General features: G+C 66.5%; 2 protein-coding genes and 1 long non-coding RNA gene across 18 annotated transcripts; all 3 read left to right on the top strand.

Moving 5' to 3' along the window:
- Positions 1-71: 71 nt before the first annotated feature.
- AMHR2 (anti-Mullerian hormone receptor type 2) lies at positions 72-4,693 on the top strand (the record flags this gene model as incomplete). Its single annotated transcript, XM_058861141.1, has 13 exons — positions 72-321; positions 408-557; positions 1,108-1,275; positions 1,510-1,599; positions 1,962-2,071; positions 2,353-2,577; positions 2,778-2,892; positions 2,969-3,129; positions 3,307-3,454; positions 3,524-3,660; positions 3,934-4,089; positions 4,459-4,495; positions 4,584-4,693. Coding segments are annotated over exons 1-13 (1,620 nt in total), but the record flags the coding sequence as incomplete, so codon positions are not given.
- A 101-nt stretch (positions 4,694-4,794) lies between these two features.
- LOC131590890 (uncharacterized) lies at positions 4,795-5,276 on the top strand. The gene is made up of 2 exons (XR_009280218.1): positions 4,795-4,916; positions 5,001-5,276. It is a non-coding gene; the product is annotated as an uncharacterized LOC131590890 (long non-coding RNA).
- Positions 5,277-5,721: 445 nt separating this feature from the next.
- PCBP2 (poly(rC) binding protein 2) lies at positions 5,722-19,503 on the top strand. Of its 16 annotated transcripts, none has more exons than XM_058861180.1 (16): positions 5,722-5,843; positions 7,962-8,079; positions 8,395-8,418; positions 8,535-8,567; positions 8,839-8,955; positions 10,156-10,287; positions 10,842-10,970; positions 11,332-11,406; positions 12,744-12,830; positions 13,005-13,070; positions 13,925-13,966; positions 14,905-14,977; positions 15,427-15,465; positions 16,345-16,397; positions 16,768-16,937; positions 18,951-19,503. In XM_058861180.1, the coding sequence occupies exons 2-16, from the start codon at positions 8,011-8,013 to the stop codon at positions 18,985-18,987; spliced, it is 1,146 nt and encodes a 381-aa protein (XP_058717163.1). In that variant the 5' UTR covers positions 5,722-5,843; positions 7,962-8,010; the 3' UTR covers positions 18,988-19,503. The 16 variants fall into 16 exon arrangements, with proteins under 16 accessions (XP_058717163.1, XP_058717152.1, XP_058717165.1 ...); XM_058861169.1 differs by lacking the exon at positions 18,951-19,503 and adding an exon at positions 17,740-18,395; XM_058861182.1 differs by lacking the exon at positions 13,005-13,070.
- Positions 19,504-19,867: the final 364 nt, after the last annotated feature.

Here is a 19,867-nt window from a genome sequence, read left to right as displayed (position 1 = left end):
CAGTCGGTCCCAGAGTGTCACTGGGGGGGACTGGGGACACTGAGCGTGATTTGGGGGGGTCACGGGCCGGTTTCAGGGGTGCAGTTGGTCCCAGAGTGGCACCAGGAGGGGACTGGGGACACTGAGCACGATTTGGGTGACGCAGGGAGGGGGGCCAGGCCTGGCTGCCCCCCCAGACACCCCGGCTCTCTCCTCCCTAGTGCGGGGGCAGCACCTTCTCCTCCTCCTCTCCTTCTTTTCCTCCTCCTCCTCCTCCTGCTCCTGCTCCTGCTCCTGCTCGGCTCCGCTTCCCACCCGCGGAGGCTCCCATGGGGCGCCCAGGTGGGTGCTGGGGGGCGCAGCCGGGGTTGGGGGGGCCTTTTTGAGAGGGTTAAAAGGCACCCCCAGTGCGTGTGTGTCCCCCCCAGGCCCCCACAACCTGACCTGCGTGTCCTACAAGCACCCGAGCGTGCGGGGGGCGCTGGGGGGCGCGGGGGGGGCGGCGGCCGGCGCCGTTCGCTGCCCCCCCGGGCAGTGCTGCGTCGGCATCTGGAACCGCAGCCAGGCTCTGGTGCAGGGTGAGACCCCCGCGACCGGGGGGCTTTGGGGAGAGGGAAAGGGTGGCTGCGCTTTGAGTCCAGCCCGGGGGGGTCTGGAGGAGCAGAAGGAGACGGGGGAGGCCGGCTTGGTCCTGCCCCGGGGGGATTTTTGGGTAAGATGGGGTTGGTCCTTCTCCGGGGGCATTTTGGGGGAGGATGGAGGGGTTGGTCCTGCCCCGGGGGGATTTTGGAAAGGCAGAAGGAGCTGGGGCAGGTAGGGTAGGATGGAGGGGTTGTGGGAATTTTGGGGCAGGATTGAGTGGCTGGGTCCTGCCCTGAGGGTCTTGGGGAGGCAAAAGGGGTCTGATCGTGTCCGGGGGGCAGGTAGCGGGGGCTGATCCTGGCCGGGGGGAACTGGGGAGGTTTTGGTCCCTCCCCAGCGGCTCCGCTCGGCCTTGGCCTTGAGCAGCGGCTGCGGCGGCGCTGGGGAGGAGCGGCTGCGGGGGGGACCCGCACAGGGGGTCCCACCTGTCCCCCTGCCCCCTCCCTGTCCCCCGGCGCCCGGGGGTGACCGTGCCGCTGTTCCCAGGCTGCTGGGGCGGCCGGGGGGACGCCTGTCCCTCGGCCACCTGCGCCCCCAGCCCCGCGGGACACCCCGGCAGCTCCGTGCTCCTGTGCCTGTGCCACGGCCACCTCTGCAACGGCAACGCCACGGGGACAGCGGCCGCGGGGCTGGGGGGAACCCGCCAGGGCCCAGGTGCGGGGGCCGGGGGGTTCTGGGGGGCACTCGGGGATGGGGACACAGGGGGAGCCCACGGGGGATCCTGAGATCTTCAGGGGACCCATGGGGGGATTGGGGAGGGACTGAGTGGACCTGGGACTCACGGGGGTCTGGGGAAGCCATAGGATCCCCTAAAATGCCCCCCCCCCCAGCACCCCGGATACCTGGGGGGCCAGGGGGACTCTGTGTCACCGCAGTCTCTGTCCCCAGTGCCCGGCCAGGGGGGATCCGTGGGGACCCTGTGGCTGTGGGGTGCCGGCCCCCTCCTCCTCATCCTCCTCACCTGTCTGGGCATCCTCGGTAGGGACAGGGGCACGGCGGGGACGGGGGGGACCCCCGGGCACAGTCACGCCCTACCCGATGTCCCCCGGGTGTCCCCAGACGCCACATCTGTGGTATTCCCAGAGTGCAGGTCCCCAAGTGTTGTGTCACCCTGTCCCTGGGGCGGGGGTTCCTGCTGTCCTAGTGACCTCCTGGGGTGGGGTGTCCCAGGCGGGGTGTCCCCGGTGTCCCGGGGATCCCGGGATGCCACATTCCCCGTGTCCCCTGCGTGGTGCGGGGCGCTGCTGGTCCCCGGTGTCCCCAGGTCCGTGTCCCTGATTCGGGGGCGTTCCTCGGGGGGGGGGTCCCGGATGGGGGTGTCCCTGGTGTCCCCCATCCAGGACTGCGCTGGACAAGGGCCCGCACCGGTCAGCCACCGCAGAGGGGACGGAGAATCGGGGTCCCTCCGGAGCCCCCCAGCCCGGACCTGCCTGCGCTGCATTTCCTGCAGGTGCGGGGCACCCGCGGGGCGAGGGGCACGCGGGGGGGCGCCCAGGTGGGAGGGCAGGTAAGGAGGCGACGCTGGGAGGGGGCACCCATATGGGGAGGGGATGTGGGGACACCCACGGCAGAGGGGACATCAGTCCGGGGGTGGCACAACGGCGCTGAGAGTGCCCGGGGAGCCCCAAAAGGTTCACGGGTATGAGGATCCCTGCGTGGGGGGATGCCGGGGGCTGGCGACACTCGGTGCCAGCTGTGTCCCCTGTCCCCCCCGGTGTCCCCGCGGGGCAGGTGCTGCAGTCGGGCCGCTTCTCGGCGGTGTGGCGGGGGACGCTGCGCCAGCGGCCCGTGGCCATCAAGGCGTTCGCGGCCGGGGCTGGCCGGAGGTTCGCGGCCGAACGCGCCGTGCACGCTCTGCCGCTGATGGAGCACGAGAACGTGGCCAGGCTGCTGGACACCAGAGCGGCCGGACCCCGCGCCCGAGGGGGACTCCTGGTCCTGCAGCTCTACCCGGCCGTGCGTCACCTCGGGGGATGACAGGGGCGCACAGGGGTTTAGGGGGCTCGGGGGTGTGCAGGGGGATGAGGAGGCTCGGGGGGAGGCGGCGGGACAGTCGGGGAGCATAGGGGTGGGGATGGGGGGCTGGTGGGGGGAGATGCGTGGGATATACTGGGGGGTGTCCCACACCCCCACCCGTGTCCCTCGCGTGTCCCCAGGGCTCCCTGCGCCACTTTCTGGGGCAGCACGTGGGGACCTGGGCGGGCAGCGTGCGCCTGGCGCTGTCCCTGGCCCGCGGCTTGGCCTTCCTGCACCAGGAGCTGTGGCGTGACGGTGAGGGTGGCCCTGTCCCCGCTGTGCCCTGGGCTCCCCCGGGCCCGTCCCCCCCGTGACCCCCGGTGCCCCCCAGGGCTGTACAAGCCCAGCGTGGTGCACCGGGACCTGAGCAGCCAGAACGTGCTGGTGCGGGAGGACGGGACCTGCGCCATCGGCGACTTCGGGCTGGCGCTGGCGCTGCCCCCGCGCGCCCAGGACGGCACCGGCGCCCGGCACGCCGTGACCATCCGCAAGGTGACGGGGCGGGGTGGGACGGCGGCGGCAGCGGCTCGGGAAGGGGACAGCGCTGGGTTGGGGATGGATCCGCAAATGTCGCTGGCGGCCAGGGCTGCGGGTGCCGCCTGAGCCCGTCCCCGGCGCGGGGGGCCCGGTGGCCCCGCTGGCCCCGAGCTCAGGCCCGGTGGGGCGCAGGCGGGCACCCAGCGGTACCTGGCACCCGAGATCCTGGACGAGAGCCTGGACCTGCGGGCCTGGGGCCGGGCGCTGCGCCAGGCCGACGTCTACGCGCTGTCCCTGCTGCTCTGGGAGATCCTGTCCCGCTGCCAGGCCCTGAGCCCCGGTGAGCTCCGCGGGTCCCCCCGCGCCGCCCGCGGCCCCCCGGCCCCGCTGACCCCCGGCCGCCCCGCAGGAGCCCCGGTGCCGCCGTTCCGGCTGGCGTACGAGGCCGAGCTGGGCTCCAGCCCCAGCGGGGCTCAGCTGCGGCGTTTGGCTGCGGACGAGAGGCGGCGGCCGCTCATCCCCCCCGCCTGGCACCGCGCCCCCCAGGTCAGAGCCCGGGACCCCGGGGCGGGAGCCGCGGCTGCTGGGGGCGCCCGCGGGGGGTCCGGGGGGTGCAGGAGGGTGCAGGGGTCCGGGGGGTGCAGGGGGTCCCGGGGGGTCCGCGCCTGGGTGCCCGGGGGTGTTTGGGGGGGGTCGCTGCCCAGGGGTCCCCTCCCCGCTGCCCGGCGATGACCCTGGGGGTACCGGGGGGGTGTCCCCGTTCGGGGGTGTCATCCCCGGGTGTTTCCCCCGCTGAGCCCGGGGAGGGGGGTCCCACAGCCCGGGGGGGCTCTGCCGGAGCTGCTGGAGGATTGCTGGGACCCGGACCCCGAGGCGCGGCTCTCGGCCGAGCGGGCGCTGCAGCGGCTCCAGCGCTTGGCCGCGGGGCCCGCACCGGCCCCGGAGGACCCCGGCCCGGGGGTCGCCCCCCGCCAGGTGCGTGCGGGGAAACTGAGGCACGGGGCGGGCGGGGAGCGGCCGAGGAACCTAGCGGGAACTTGCGGGGAAACTGAGGCACGGGGCGGGCGGGGAGGAGCCGGGAACCGGGCGGGAGGGGCACGGTCCGGCCCCGCCCTCGCTTCCTGCCGGGAGGGGCCGCGGCCGGAGCAAAGGTGGGAGCGGAGCCCCAGGACCCCAAGATCCCCAGCCCAAAATCCCCCTGCGCACCCCCAAACCTTCGACTCCCCCATTGTTCCCCCGGGACAGTCCCGGGGGGGACCCCCCAAAGCTTCCGTGCCTCAGTTTCCTCTGGGTGCCAGCGGTGGGGAGCTCGGGAGGTCCCGCTCACCCCCTGTGCCCCCCCAGGTCCTGGAGTCTCCCGCCATGTGGAACCCTGGTGCAGGTACAGGGGGGCACCCCGGTCTGGGGGGCTGCCTTGCCCCCCCCCAGGGTCAGACCCCTCCCCTCAATCTCCTGTTTTCTCCCCCCAGGACAGCCGCCCCCCCCCAACCCCGTGTACCCCCCGAACCCCACGTACCCCCCCCAGGTCCCACCCCCCAACCCCGTGTACCCCCCCCCCGCGGCGCCCCCCAACCCGCTGGGGGGGCCTGGGCAGCCCCCGTACCCCGCCGGGGCTCCCCCGTTCCCCCGGGGCCACCCCTGGCCCCCTCGGGCCCCCCCTTGGGCCCCCCCTTGGGCCCCCCCCTGCCGCAGCCCCCCCACCCCGGGGCGCTCCCCTCGCTCCCCCCCGCGCTGGACAAGAAGGCAAGAAGGCGGCGAAGAAGATGAAGAAGAGGATGAAGAAGGCTCACAAGAGGCACAAGGTGGGGGAGAGGACCCGGGGGGGACACAGGGGTCACCCCCCAGCCCCCCTCGGGGGCTCATGGCTCTGCTGTCCCCCCCCCCAGCGCTCTTCGTCCTCGTCGTCGTCCTCCTCCTCAGCAGCTCCGACTGATGCTCCTGGGACCCCCCAGGACCCCGGGACCACCAGGACCGCTCGGGACCCCCCAGGACAACCAGGAGCCATCTGGGACCTCTTGGGACCCTTGTGACCCACCCGGGACCACCCCAAGACCACCCGGGACCCACCAGGACCCCCAGGAGCAGCCGGGGCCCCCTCCCCTGGTGCCGGGGGGGTCCCGGGGTGCCCCCGCTGTCCCCCCAATAAAGCTCTAGGACACCCCCATGTGTGTCAGCGTCTCCTTCGCGCCGATGTGGGCTGAGCTTCGGGGGGACACAAACCCCCCCAGTGCCCCCGCCCCTATTGCCCCCTTTTGCCCCCTTTTGCCCTCCAGCTGCCCCATAGCTCCCCACACACAACTGATGACCTTTAATCCTCCCCTTTGCCCGCAGCTCCCCCCGTTTCCCCCCAGAGCTGTCCCAGAGTCCCCGTTGTTCCTCAGTGCCCCCCGACGCCCCCCAATTCCCCCCAGCGCCCCCAATGCCCCGCTCCCTTCCGGCCCTCCGCGCCGCTGGGGGCGCCGTCGCGGGCGGCGGCCGCTCTGTCCCCGCCCCGCGCGCGCGGTGCGTTTCCGGGTCGGGGCGGGTGTAAATCGGGCCGCGCCCGCCGCCCCCTCCCAGACCCGCGGCCGCCGCAGCCGGAGCAGCCGCGCCCGCGCCGCCGCCGCCGCCATCCCGCGCGCCCGCCCGCCGCGCTCCCTCCCCGCCTCCCCCCCCCTCCCTCCCGCCCTCCCTCCTCCCGCTCCGCCCGGAGCGCCCTTCGCCCAACGCCGTTACCGGCGCCGACACAGGTAGGCCCGACCCTCGCCCCCCCCCCCCCCCCATCGCCCCCCCACCGCCGCCCCCCGGGCCTCCCCGCGGGCCCCCCCCGCGCCCCCCCGGCCGCCATCCGGGTCCGATCCCCCCCCGGCCGGGCCCTCGCGCGGCCCCCCCGCCGCTCCCCCGCCGGCCGCGCCCTCACGGCGCCCGCGGCCTGCGCGGCCTGTGCGGCCTGTGCGGCCCGCGCGCCCCGCGCCGCCGCCGGCCGGAGAAACGGCCCCGGGGCCTCGGGGGCCGCCGCTGCCGCCTCCCGCCGCCCCCCCCCCGCTGTCCCCCCCGCCGGAACCGGCCCGGGGGGGTTCGGGGGGTTCGGGCCGCCGTGTGCGTCACACGGCGCCGCCGCCCCCCGCCCGGGCCGGGCGCGGGGGGGCCCCGAGGGGCGTGGGGAGATTTTTTTTTTTCTTTCTCTCTACTCCGTTTTCTTGGAATTTAAATTTCAATTCTTTTTTCTTTTGTTTTTTGGTTTTTTTTTTTAATTTTTTTTTTTTTTTTTTTTAATTCATTCCAGGAGTTTTTCTTTTCCCGCCCGGGCCCGGTTTTTCCGCCATCCCGCGCTGTTGTTTTTCCCCGCCGGAGCGGGAAGGGGGGGCACGGACGGGTCCGAGCGGAGCCGCCGCCCCCGCGGAGGGTCCGGGATCTTCCCCCCGGGCCTGCCCGGAGCGGAACGCTGATTCCCGGTCCCGCGGGCGTTCGGAGCCCCGCGCCGGTGCCTCCCGGCCCGGTCCGGGAGCCAGGGGCCCATTTCCCCGCCACGGCCCCAGCACTCGGCCGGCTCCCCCCGCCGGGCTCCGGGTCCCGTTCGGAGCCGCCGGCCCGGGATCCCCTTCAGCCGCCTTGTGGTCGGGTCCCATCCGGGGGCTCCATCGCGGCCCCGGGGGTCGCTCCGGGACGACCGCCCCGGTCCCGTCCCCCCGGCCGGGTTCGGAGCCGGGACCCCCGGCCCGGCTCCCCCCGCTCCTCCCCCCGCGCAGGGCTGAGCTGGCTCCGGAGCCGCGTCCCCGCCTCAGGGACGGGCTCGCCTCGGAGCCACGTCCCAACGCAGCAGCCGCGTCCCCAGCTGTGGGACTGGGGTCCCCGGGCGGGCGCGGGGCCGAGCCCCACAGCTCGGGGAAGTTTCCCTGCGGAAGAGCCTCCGCGGGAGCCCGGCCCGGGCCTGCCGCACCCCCGGCGGGGCCGCTCGGACCCTTTTGTCCCCAGGACGGGCTCGGGGCCCGCTCTGCCCTCCCCGCGATGCCGGGGCTCCGATCCCGGCTCTGCTCCCCGAACCGGGGGGATGTCGGGCTGAGCTCGTGGAGGCCGCGGCACAACCCTCCGGTGCCAGCGAGGCAGCGCAGCCGGGCCCTGCCCCGGCCGTGGTTAAACTTTGATGGGGCAGAAGCAGTGGCCGAAGTGGGAGTTTATTTACCGGATTCCCATGAAACGCTCGGCTGGGGCCGGCCGGGCTGTTTTGCAACCGCTGCCCGACTCAGGTGGTTTGAAACCTGATCGTGCGCTCATGTGGCCTTATCTGGGTCTGAGGGAATCGCATCGGAACCTGCTCCGAGAGGCCCCGCGCAGGCTCAGGGCTCAGGGAAGTGGATGGAGTTTATTTTCTCCATAATCCCGGTTTCCCAGCGGGCCAAACCTCCGGCACTGGGGCACCCGCTCCCATCGGGCAGCTGCAGGAAAACTTGGGCAGTGAAAAGTGTGGGGCTCACAGAGAGCGGCAGCTTCCCCGGACCTATAAGGGACCACGATTAGTCCTCAGTGCCTTCTCGGGATCCTTGGCTGTGTCCAGCAGCCCTTTGTGTCCCCTGTCCTACTGGGGGTCACCCTAAAGCATTCAGTTGTCCCTCAAGGAAGCCCCTGCAGAGAACTGGGCTGGGAGGGGGCAGGGGCTGAGTGGGACCCCCGTAACCCCAAGAGTTCCTGGATCCAGGTTGGGATGGGGCCAGTTCAGCCCCGGAAATTCAGAGGAGCCAGACCAGCTGTGGATCAGCCCAACACTTCCAAGGGGAGAAGCGGCATGGGGAGGCTGGAATCCTGCCTGGATGGGCCAGGGGGGATTGGCACAGCCCCTCAAGTCACTCACCCAGCCCCTCTCCCCCCAGCCGAGGCCCGAGCGCTGCCGCAGCCTGAGCCGACCCCGCACTGCCCACCATGGACACCGGAGTCATCGAAGGGGGTCTCAATGTCACACTCACCATCCGGCTACTCATGCACGGAAAGGTTCGTGTCCCCAGCCCGCCGTGCGGAGCCCTGGCCTGACACGGGGTGGCTGCGTGTGGCCGTGGGGTCGGGAATGTGCTGCTGGTGCCCAGGCAGATCCTGGGGTGCAGCCAGCAAAGAAAATAATTATGGGGTGGCAGGGGAACGACCTGATGGGAGCAAGATCAGCACAACTGGGATAAACCTCAGTAATCTGAGGGGCAGGTCTCAAGTGCTCAGGAGCTTGTTTTGACTGTGAAAACAGCTGAGTTTTTAGGCTTGGGGCTCCAGGAGTTTTTAAAACGCTGACTAATGGTGCTTTTGTTTCCATCCCAGGAGGTGGGAAGCATCATTGGGAAGGTAAGTGAGGAACAAACTCGCCTAGCCCTCCCTTTCCCCTTCTCCCCTCGTTCCCCCCCTCCCGTCCCTCCCCACAGCCGCGCTGACGCCTCTCTCCCTTCTCTCGTCCCTCACAGAAAGGGGAGTCCGTGAAGAAGATGCGAGAGGAGGTGAGCGCTGGGGCTGCGGGAGCAGGGGGATGGCGGCCCGGCCAGGGCTCCGCAGGCAGCGCGGCAGCGGCGGCGCGGGGAATGCCGGGAGGTGTGGGCAGGCGCGGCAGGAAGCCGAGGAGGAGAAGATGGCTGCCCGAGCCGAGGGAGGGGAGGAGGAGGAGGAGGAGGGAGGGCTCTGTCCCCAGCGGCGGCAGCGGGGGATCCGGAGGAATCCCGAGGAGCTCGGGGCGGGCGGCCGGAGCACTGAGGTGGCGTTTGCCTCCCGCAGAGCGGAGCTCGCATCAACATCTCGGAAGGGAACTGCCCCGAGCGGATCATCACCCTCGCGGGACCCACCAACGCCATCTTCAAAGCTTTTGCGATGATCATTGACAAACTGGAAGAGGTGTGTCTGGGCCCCCTGCAGTCACTGCCCCCGTTTTTCCCCTCTCTCCGGATGAGCTGACCCCGGCACGAGCCCCAGGGCCGTTGTTCTGCACGGGCGGCTGGCGTTTCCCCGCCTGGCCCCCGATCTTTGTCCAGCCCTGTGCTGGGGCAAGGTCCAGGCAGTGCTGGAGCCAGAGCCCCGCAGGGATTTCCTGCCCACAGCGTGAGACTGAGCAGGGCTTGGAATTGCCCCAGCTCTGCTCATGCTGGTGCTACTTGCCCCCAGGACTCAGCCCTGTCCCCAGCCCTGCCAAGGAGGAGCTGGCACTGCAGCTGTGTGGGGCTGGAGGAGCTGCATTGTATCCCTGGTCCTGTTAAATCAGTGACTTCCAGGGGGGCTTTTGCTGCTGGATAACCTGGATCTTGCAGGTGATAGGGCCTGCTCAGGACTGTGTTGTCAAGATTTCCATCCTGCTCCAGGTTGGAGGGAGCAGGAGTTGGGAGAGCTCCTCGCCTGGAGTGGGGCAGAGCTCTGTGGCCCTCACCTTGCCTGTGGGGGTACAAATTCAGTAGCCCTTTGGATTTGGGACACTACCCAGAGAGAAGCAGCCCTGTGCTGGCAGCTCTGTCCCCAAACCCCCCTGCCCTCACTGCAGCCTTAAAAGCTGCAGAGCTTGGAGCTGTTTGTGCCGAATGCAGGGAGCCAGAGTCCTCCAAGGGCTGCACGGCTCTGCAGCGCTTCTGGGCACCGGCCTTGGAGCTGAAGCTTTGCTTTTAGTAGGTCAGTTGAGCCCTGGCCTTGTGCCTCCCCTCCCCCTGCCAGCACATGACTGTTGTAATCGGCGCCGGGATTGTTTTTCCCGGAGCTGCTGCCTTGATCCCTGGTGCAGCGGGAGGCTCCGTGCTGACCCTGGAGCCGTGGAGCCCCTGAGTCCCCCCTGTCCCCCTCCAGCACCGGCTCCTGCTTGGCTGAGGTGGGACCCAGCCTGGAGCAGTGCCTCAACCCATTTCCTTTGAGACGGCAGTTTGGCCTCTGCTTCCCCAAAATACATCTGTTTTTTCTGGGCTGCCGAGGAGGTCCTGGGAAGTGGGACTGGGAAAGCCCCGAGGTCACCTTGGCCTGCGCTGCTGGTGCCAGCGTCACCTCCCTGTGCCAGGCACGTCCCCAGCGCGTGCCGTTCTTCAGGGCTGAGCCCTCAACACCTCCTCTTCCTCGCAGGACATCAGCAGCTCCATGACCAACAGCACAGCTGCCAGCCGGCCTCCGGTCACCCTCCGGCTTGTGGTCCCTGCCAGCCAGTGCGGGTCCCTCATTGGCAAAGGAGGCTGCAAGATCAAGGAGATCCGAGAGGTGCGTGGTGCCCGGCTCAGGGGGGATCAGCTGTCCCCAAGGGCAAATCCCTGCGTTGTCCCCACCCCAGGGATGTGGCATCTCCGGGATGTTTTGGAGCTCCTTGTATTTTTAGTGCTTGGCAAGCTGAGATTCGAGGCAGACCCTTCTCTGCCCGGGGTTTCCCTCCCAGCTGGGTGCCTGGGTTCTAACTCCACCACTCCCATGGCACCTGATTGCCTCCTCCCCAGCCTTTTCCCAGGTTTTGGAGAGGGAGATGTGATCCAGGCCAGCACCGCTTTGGCCATCCCGTTTAGCACTGGGTGCTGTTGGATTAACCCTGCTGGTGTGGGGACTGGCTTGGGTTACAGGGACAGGCTGAGGCCAGGTCTCCTCTGCCACCTCAGGCCCCCGGTGACCGAGTTGTATCCAGCTGGGATTAAAGGACTTTATTTTGGGGGACAGGAGGAGCTGGGGGGCAGTTCTGGCTATGTATAACCACGCGCGGGGTTCGTCGCTGAGGTCTGGGCCCTGCCCGGGGTCTGACGGGCTATTTTTAACCCTGGACTTGGCAGAGCACGGGGGCACAGGTCCAGGTGGCAGGAGACATGCTGCCCAACTCGACTGAGCGAGCCATCACCATTGCTGGGATCCCACAGTCCATCATCGAGTGCGTCAAACAGATCTGCGTCGTCATGCTTGAGGTAGGGCCTGTCCCTGGGAGGCGGCTGCTGCCACGGGGGATCCCGCTGCCCTTGGAGGGTGGAAATGCTGAGGGGGGAGAAGAAAAGAGCTGCTGGGGGATAAAGGGATAGCTGGGGATTACAGCCTCATCCAGGTGAGGCTTGGAGCTGCTTAGAACCGGGGTTGAGCGGGGCCTCGAGAGCAGCTCGTGGTGTCACCCACGGCCCTGCCGTGCTCCCGGGTGCCCTCCATGGCCCTGGGCCCAGGATGGGAAGTGGCAGTGCCCCGGGTCCCCAAAGGCCAGCTGGGGGTGCGGGCTGCGGGGAGGGGGCTGGCACAGCGGCGCTCGGAGTCTGACCTGGCCTCTCTGCTGTCACCCAGTCTCCCCCGAAGGGTGTCACCATCCCGTACCGACCCAAGCCATCCAGCTCTCCCGTCATCTTTGCAGGCGGCCAGGTAAGGCCTCTCCTGGGCTCCTGGGGTGCGGGGTGGGGAGGGGCGGGGGTCGTTCGGAGCTGCTCCGCGTGCCCGTCACCCACGCTGTGCCCTCGGTCCCCCAGAGCCAGCTCCAGCCGTCCCTGCTCAGGGATGGCAGCAGGGAAAAGGGCCGATTTGGGAGGAGAGGGTGCTGGAAAACACTCCTGGAATTAACCAGCCAAAAAAACACTTGCCAGCCTGGTGGCGGCAGTAGGGGTTTGAATCGGGCCGAGCTGCCTAACCCAGGCTCTGCCTCTCTGCCTCGGGCTGGCTCCAAGGACTCGCTGTGACCTCCTGTGGGTGACTGGCCCGGAGGTTGAGGGATCTGCGCTCTCTGCCGCTGGTTCTCGGGGTGCAGAGGCTCAGCCTGTGCCGTGGGTAGGGCTGGGGCGTGCAGAGGTTTCGTCTCGCAGGAGGGGAGGGTGTCAGATAGGAGTAGCATCAGGGGACAGGGCTTTAGGCCCTCCTGCGCTGAGCTGGGGAGTGGCCCGAGCCCTGCCCTGAGCCACCCTGCAGGGGACTGGACAGGTGTCCTTTGGGATCCTGGACCGCCCGGAACCCCAGGGCCGGCGGGAGGTGGGGCCCAGGTGCTCCCACCCTGCGGCCCCCGGGGCTGCCCCAGCGCTCGGAGAAACCACGGTGACAACGCATCCGCTGCCTTCCTGCTGCCAGGGAGAGCCCTCGGGGTGGGCAGGGCCTGGCTTTGTCAGTGGGGGCCTCAGTAGGCAGGGAAGGGGGTCAGGGAAGGGGTGTAGCTGCCGCCGGCCTCCCCGAGAGCCAGGCCTGACTCCGCTCTCCCCTTTCCCAACCCTGCCACGCTTGTCTTGGGGACGGACCTGCCGCCGTCCCCTTCCTCCCCACCCGTGCCCCTCTCCCTGCCTCTTCCTCCCCACCTGAACCCGGTCAGCCCCCCCCTCCCGCCTCCCCAGCAGCTTCTCCCGCCGCTCTGCACCCCGGGGGAAGCCCCCGCGCCCCTGGCCAGCGGCGGGGCCGCAGCGTGCGGACCCCCGGGGCGGGAGCCGGCCGCCTTCCCCGTTAGAGCAGTGAGGAGCAGGCTTCCCACAGCCACGCATCTCTTCCCTCCCCTTGCCCCTCGTCTCCCCCTTCCTTCTTTCCGCCCCCGGCCCAGGCCCAAGCAGCCGCCCGGGCCCCGCTCCCGGTGGGCCTTGCGCTCTCTGTCTTCGCAGCTCAGAGTCGTGCGTAGAGCAGGGCGAGCCCTCGATCAGCACTGAGCTAATGTGGATGTTGAGTTTGGTGTTAGCGAAAGGTTTCGGATTGACAGCCCTGGAGACTGAAGTCCTCTAATTTATCCACAGGACAGGTACAGCAGCGGCAGTGCGAGCTACCCCCACACCGCCCCATCCATGTGCCTCAACTCTGACTTGGAGGGACCACCTCAGGAGGTGAGAGGGGAGTTCAGTCTCCACGGCCCGTTCAATCCTTGGCCTCTCTGAGACTGCCAACAAGGGTGGCACCCCTGTCCCCGTCCCCCAAAACCGACAACGGTGGCTTTTTGTGCTGTGGACTCCTGTCCACTGGGAACTGGACTCTGAGCCCACCAACCTCTCCTCACGCAGGCCACCCGGCAGCCACTGCATGGCAACGAACTTGGGCCAATTCCAGCCTGGGCTGCAGTTCTTCCGGTGACCTGGAAGTGAGGCTGTGTACCCCCCTCTCCCCTTCCTCTCCCACCCGCCCCCACCTGCCCGGCCCCCCCAGACCTCCCCAAACCTTAGCCAGCCAGGCCCCAGCCAGTGCCTCGCCCTTTCTGGGTAGCTTCAGGAGGAATCTGAAGTCTGTGGCTGTCCCTTGTAACCTCGGGGACACGGAGTTGTGGCAGGTCAGGCCCTCGCCTCGTTCCCCTCCGAGCACTGGGCCGTGTCGAGCAGTGGTAGCCAGCGCCAGCACTGACCTGTAGCTTGCCCAGCGACGTTGTCCTAGGGTGTGGAGTGACGAGAGGACTCGGAACGGGGCAAACTTTTTTTTTGGGGGGTGGGAGGGGAGGCGGGGGAGCTGCCGGGCCGGGGCAGAGAGGGGCCAGGAGCAGCAGCAGGGCCGGCGGGGGCGTTGGAGCCTCCCTGCCTGCGCGGGGGCGCAGGGATAGCAGCATTGTCGGACTCACCACACCATAACATCTTCATCAAGATCCCAGCCGTTCTCTTGTTGGTTTTTTTGGTTTTTCGTTTTTGGTTTTTTTCTCTTTTTTTTTTTTTTTTTTTTTCCTTATTTTTTTGTCTGCCACCTTTTTTTTGGGGGGGGGATGGCACGGATTCTGCCCACCCCCTCCCCGTACCCGCCACGTCAGGCCAATTCGAGTAACCGCCAGCCTAGAAACTGCTTGTGACAGCATTTATCCGTCCCCGCCTCTCCTGCCCCACTTCCCTCGCCCCGGAGAACTCTCCACCTTGGCTCTCTGACTTCCTGGCTAGTTGAAATCTGTCTGTCCCTGGGTGGCTGTCCGATGGTTGTTAATAGGACTGTTTTCCTCCTTTTGTAGGCCTATACCATTCAAGGACAGTATGCCATTCCACAGCCAGATGTAAGTTTTTATTTACAACTTCTTGTCTTGAAATCCACCCTTTTCCTCCCCCACCTTCCAAAAATTTTCTCCGTGCTTTCTCCACTCGAGCTGGCTCAGCTTGGGGCTGAATACTCGATCTGATCTGAGCTCCCCAGCACCTCCCCGCCCCCCCCAAAAAAACCTCGTCCCCCCTCAGCTGGCCCTCCTGCAGCCAGCTTCAGCCGGCCTCAGATCTCTCCTTGGATCCTCCCCCACCTCCTGGCACTTCCCTCCTCCTTATTATATTTTTTTTTCCAAACCCACCTCTCCCTGGCTTGGCATTTCACACCAGCTCTGGCTTTTCCTTTGCCCCCCCCCGCCCCCCTCAATTTGGCACGAGACCCCCCCCAGCCAGCACACGGTGGCTGTGTCACAGTGGCTCTCCCGGGGCAGGGGACAGCTGGCCCAGCGAGCGGGCGCAGGTGGCAGTCGGGGAGGGGGTTGGACCCGGCCCAGCCCGGCGGGAGCGGAGGGACCATCCCGGCAGCGGCCGGCGCTGTCGGACACCTCCATCCTCTGGCACCCATCCTCATCCCGTAGGGGCTGATCTCTGCTCCTGGCACCCGTAGGGCAGCGAGGGGGTCTGCGGGGCTCTGAGGAAGCCGGGCTGGCACCACAGAGCCGAGCGTGCTCCGTGCCCGGTCCCCGTGCTCCCCGCGGTGCCGCCGGCACCTGCTCCCTCCTCCCACTCCTCTCTGCTTCTGTTCCTGCGCTCCTCCAGCCCTCGCTGCACGGGGGGTGGGCAGAGCCCCCCGCCCGCCGAGGCCGGGGCAGCGCGGAGGGGCCGGGGCGGGCGGCGGGGCCGTGTCCGTGCGGGTGCGCGCGGTGAGTCCTGGCCCCCGGCCTCGGGAAATGGCTAACGCCAGCCTCTCTCTCTCTCTCTCTCTCCCTCTCCCCCTCTCCCTTCTCTCCTCTAGCTGACCAAGCTGCACCAATTGGCAATGCAACAGTCACACTTTCCAATGTCTCATGGCAACACTGGATTCAGTGGTATGGAAACTCCTTCTCTCCGTGTGCGTTCGTGCGCGGCCCGGGCCGCTCCCGGCTCCTGCGCTGGGGCCGTGCTCACAAAAACCTAAACCCAAACATTGCCCCGGGCTGGCCAGGTAACCTCTGCTGTTGGGACGTGTCTGGGGCCGCAGGGGCACGGCCTCCACCCATCCACGCTGCTCCCCTCCCTCCCGCCCTCCCTCCCTCGTGTCCTCGCAGCTCTGCACTGGGAGACCCCCGGCCCGCAGCACCCGCTCTCTCCCCTCCGGCTGCTCCAGGCCTAACGCCAGCGACTGCCGAGCTGTACCAAATTTGCTGCAGATTTGCTAAGATGGCTAAAAAGAACCAAACCACATTTAACTAAAAAAAAAAGAAAGAGAAAAAAAATTACCCATTTGTGGCTTCTAAACTAGAGACAGCCAAACTCATTGTGACTTGTATCTTAACAGGCATTGACTCCAGCTCTCCAGAGGTGAAAGGCTATTGGGGTAATGATCCAAACACACGATCTGTAGTTACTCTGTTGTGTATTGATGCTGCCCGGGGTCTCGTTCTCCCTGATAGATGCTGCCTGGCCTGGGGGGGAAAGGGGGTTGAGGGGAGCCCCAGAAGGGCTGGAGGTGCAGCCTGGCTCGGCTGGCTGGGCCCTGGAGCACAGCTGGATAGCAAAGAGCAGCAGGACTGGGTGGAGGCTCGGCTGTCCCAGCGAGCTGTGGGCCCTGAGCTTTAATCCCCCACCCAAAAAACACAGAGAGGGGAGCAACCCCTGGCCAAGGAGGTGCTGGAGCTGTCGGGAGCTGCGGGGACAGCGCCGGGGGTCACCTGTTGTGTCCCCCTAGAGCTGCCCCGGCGCGAGGCCTCGAGGCCGCTGCCGCTCCCTCTTGCAGGGAGCGAGCTGGGGAATGGGGGAAAAGTGGAGAAATGTCTGCAAAACGCCCGAGTCACACGAGCTCAGCCCTGTGTGGGGTGTGAGCAGCCTCCCAGTGCCCGCCGGCGTAGCACGGCCCTGCGGGGCTCAGGGAGGAGGAGGAGGAGGAGGAGGAGGAAGGGTACTGTAGCCATTGAAAGCCGGACCCGGAGCCGAGTGCCCGGCTGGAGCCCCCCAGTGCCAGCCCCCTGCTCCGGGATTGTCCCACCTTGGTGGAGAATCCAGGCGGGGAGGGGAGAGCTCCAGGGCTGAGCGAGGAGAGGGGAAGCAGGGAGGCAGGGCTGGGGATCAGCGGGGTTCGGAGTCACCGCCCAGGCTGCTGCGCCCTCCCCGCCCGCTCGGAGCCCTCCCAGGCAGCCTGAACCTGGCAGCACTTGGGGTGCTGCACCCCCCGGCTCCCCCACCCTCACCTGGGCCCCCTCTCTCTGTCTCCGAGCAGGTTTGGATGCTTCTGCCCAAACCACCTCCCATGAACTCACCATTCCAAACGATGTGAGTATCCCGGGGGGCTTGGAGGTGTGGGGGGTGGCTGCCCCTTGGCTCTGAGGGTCCCCAGGGGCAAAAAATGCCTTTTCTCAATCCCTTAAACCCCCCCCTTTTCCAGCTCCTTACCACTCCACTCCCAGGAGTTCCGTTGTCATGGAACTGTTAAGGTTGGAAAAGGCCTTTAAGGCCACCAAGTCCAACTGTCCCCCCACCCCGGAGCTGTGTCCCCAAGGGCCACATCTGCACCAGTTTGGACGCCTCCAAGGACGGTGTCCTCCCCTGTGGGACAGCCCTTTCCCTGAAGGGATTTCCCCAGTGTCCCCCCGAGAGGTGCTGGGCAGGGCTGAGGCCGAGCTAACCCCGTTTCCCTCCCCAGCTGATTGGCTGCATCATCGGGCGTCAGGGCGCCAAGATCAACGAGATCCGCCAGATGTCCGGGGCTCAGATCAAGATTGCCAACCCCGTGGAGGGCTCTACTGACCGGCAGGTGACCATAACTGGATCTGCAGCGAGCATCAGCCTGGCCCAGTATCTAATTAATGTCAGGTGAGTCCCTCCCTTGGGGTGCTCTCCCTCGCCGTGCCCCGCATGAGGGAAGGGGTTTCCTCTCTCCCGCGTCCCCTTCCCGTGCCTGCTGTCCCCCGTCCCTGCTGCCACCACCTCCGGGGATGCTGCAGGGTGAGGATGGGGCTGGGGGGAGCCTGGCGCTGCGGAACCTCGCGGTGGCTCTGCTGTGCCGCCCTGAGGGGTGACAGGAGGGGCTGCCCAGCCCTGTCCCGGGGATCCCGAGTGTCCCGGTGGGACGCTGCCGTCCCAGAGAGCTGCAGGTGCTGCTGGCAGCGCCCGGCTCTGCTCCGGGGCCGTGGGGGCCTGGCCCCCCTTGTGTCCCCGTGTCCCCTGTTCCCTGCCTGGAGCTGGGAGCGGCATCCCCCGGCTGAGAGGGGCTGGGGTCCCTGGGCTGTGTCCCTGCTCCTGCAGAGCAGCAGCTGCTCCTGGTTTTCTCTGGATTTGGCTCCTTCCTGGTGCACGGGGGAACCTTGGGGCCGAGCCGGGCTCCTCTGGGGGTTGTGGGGGTCCCTTGTGCGGCTGGGCCAGGCCTGGCAGCACCATCCCTTCCTTCCCTCCCCTCCCTCCCCTCCCTCCCTCCCTCCCTCCCTCCCTGCGCCTTCCCTCCCTCCTCCTCCTCCCCCAGCTCCTGCGCAGTTTTCGCTGTTTGTCCTGTGCTTTTTTTTCGCATTTTGTGCTGTTCCTTCCCTCCCACCCACACCCGTGTTTTTTTTCTTTTTTTTCTTTTTTTCTTTTTTTTTTTCTTTTTTTGTTGTTGTTTTCCTTTTCTCCTCTGTTACAGTTTAGAAAGCGCTAAACCCTCCTCCCAGGCAGCCTCCGTCACGATCCCTGACCACCTCAGCATCAACCTCTCTCAACCCTCCACCCCTTCTTCTTCTTCCTCCTCCACCACCACCCCCTCGCTCGCCACCGCGGGGGCCTCCGACGCACCCTCCAGCCTCCCCAACCCTCTTCCGACCGCCCCTTGTGTCTCCAGTCTGCTTGGCATGAAACCTGTCCCTCTCCTGGCGCTAAATGTCGTGTCTGCGGCCAAAGGCGCCGCGGCGCCCGCCGTGCCCTGTGTCACTAACAAACTCAAAGCGGAGAAGCAGAGGTTCTCCCCGTACTGAGGCTGCTCCAGGGGGTGGCAGCACCGGGACCCCGGAGAGGAGACTTGGAACAGCAATTTTTTTTCTCTATTATTTTCCTCTTTTTTTTTTTTTTTATTATTTTTGGTTTTTTAAATTTTCCTTTTTACTGAGCTCGTGTTGCCCTTGCAGCAGCAGAGCTTTTCTTGCCGGCCGAGAGACTGTGTCCCTGTGTCCTGTGATCGATCGGTCACAATTCCTTCTCTGCCTGCCTGTAGTTGTTGCTTGTTAATTTTTTATTTTTTTTTTCCATTTCTCCTCCTTTTCCCTTTTTTTATTTTTTTTTTTTGAGTAGTGTGGGTGCAGTTGCGGGGTTTGGGGCGGGATAGGGGGTGGAGGGAGGGAAGGGACTCTGTGACTTTTTTTCGGGGAGGGGGAACTGCATCCCCGGTGCCCCGGGGGCCTCTCCTGTCCTCTCTAACTGTCTGTACCTGTAATAAAGTTGCCACGGTGAGAATCTGCTCTGGTAGATGTGTGCCGCAGCGGGCCCGGCCCGGGGGTCCCCTCTGCCTCACCCCCCCCCCCTGCAGCCCCCTCTGCCCAGCCCGGGGAGGGGGTGGGCTGTCCCGGGGGTCCCTGCTGGCTCAGGGGCCCCCTGCGCTCTCCGTGTGTCCCCTGCACCCCGGGGTCCCCGCTGGAGCTGCCCCCTCCTCCCCGCCCCACCCGGGGGTCCCCCCAGTGCCCGGGGCAGAGCCCCCCACCGCGCCCAGCCCGGCCCAGGGCCCCCCAGCCCGGCCCCGTCCCTTCCCCGGCCGCTCCTGCCCCCCCTGGGGCCGCCGTCCTGCCCCGCAGCGGGGGCCGCGCTCCCGGTGCCGCTGTTCCCGTTCCTGCCGGGGCTCCCTCTGACGCCCTTTTCTCGTTGCAGGCTCTCCTCGGAGACCGGGGGCATGGGCAGCAGTTAGGGGGGCCCCGGACCCCCCCACCTCGCCATCCATCTGCGGCCCCTTAGCACCGACCCAGGTTTTAAACTAGTTTGTACATTTTCGGTTCCTCCAGCCTCGCGCCACTCACCAGGTTCAGTTTGTTTCAAATTTTTTTTTTTTTTTTGTTTTTGTTTTTGTTCTGTTTTTCGGGGTTAAATTTTTTTTTTCCTCTCAAATTAAAAGCATTTTAATTCCTTCGTTCAGCTCTTAAAATTGCTGAACCCCAAATCTTAGTTTTATAAAGCTTCTCTCTCCTCTCCCCACCCCCCCGGCACCTTCTCCCCTGTCCCCGTTTTTTCGGCTCATGAAGTTTCTGTTTTTGTCATGAGTTGTAAGAGTGGAAGAAAAATGAAAAAAAAGCAAAAAAAAAACAAAAAAAAAACATTTCAGTTTAGTTCTGTAACGTCAGGAAATTTTTCAAAAAAAAACTGAATAAAAAGATGGACTGGAGCTTTTCCTTGTGAATAGAACCTGCAGGATATTTTGGTTAATGGATCTGCCTGTCTCAGTCTTTATTTGAAACCCCCTGGCTCTTCCCAGTGCTCCCAGTATGGCCCAGTTCAGTTCTGGAGAGGAATCAACCACCCCAGCTGGTGTTTGGGATCCTTCCAGAGGGTGGAGAACCAACCCAGTGCTCCCAGTATGGCCCAGTTGAAGTCCCACTGGGATGGCATGAACCAGTCCTGGGGAGGGACCTTTGACCCTCCCCAGGCTCAAATAATTGAATTTTTGGGAGATCTTTCCCATTTTTCTTCAAACTGGTCTTAATCGGTAACCTGCTGTTGGTTCTGTTCCCTCTCTGCTCTCCCCCCTCAATCCCCTGGGCCCCCCAGGAGTGACAAAAGCCCCTCCCAGTCCC

The sequence above is a fragment of the Poecile atricapillus genome, chromosome 35 (assembly GCF_030490865.1).
Source record: "Poecile atricapillus isolate bPoeAtr1 chromosome 35, bPoeAtr1.hap1, whole genome shotgun sequence".
Lineage (NCBI taxonomy): Eukaryota > Metazoa > Chordata > Aves > Passeriformes > Paridae > Poecile > Poecile atricapillus.
The sequence above is the reverse complement of the archived record's forward strand: the minus strand, read 5'-3'. Positions and strand labels throughout refer to the sequence as shown.

What these genes read in the sequence shown, in the direction of transcription:
- PCBP2 (XM_058861169.1), top strand. Translation starts at nt 8,011, where the DNA reads ATGGACACCGGAGTCATCGAAGGGGGTCTCAATGTCACACTCACCATC. An exon ending in TCATCTTTGCAGGCGGCCAG is followed by an intron (nt 11,407 to 12,743) that starts GTAAGGCCTCTC and finishes ATTTATCCACAG; the next exon opens with GACAGGTACAGCAGCGGCAG. An exon ending in CAGTATCTAATTAATGTCAG is followed by an intron (nt 16,938 to 17,739) that starts GTGAGTCCCTCC and finishes CCTCTGTTACAG; the next exon opens with TTTAGAAAGCGCTAAACCCT.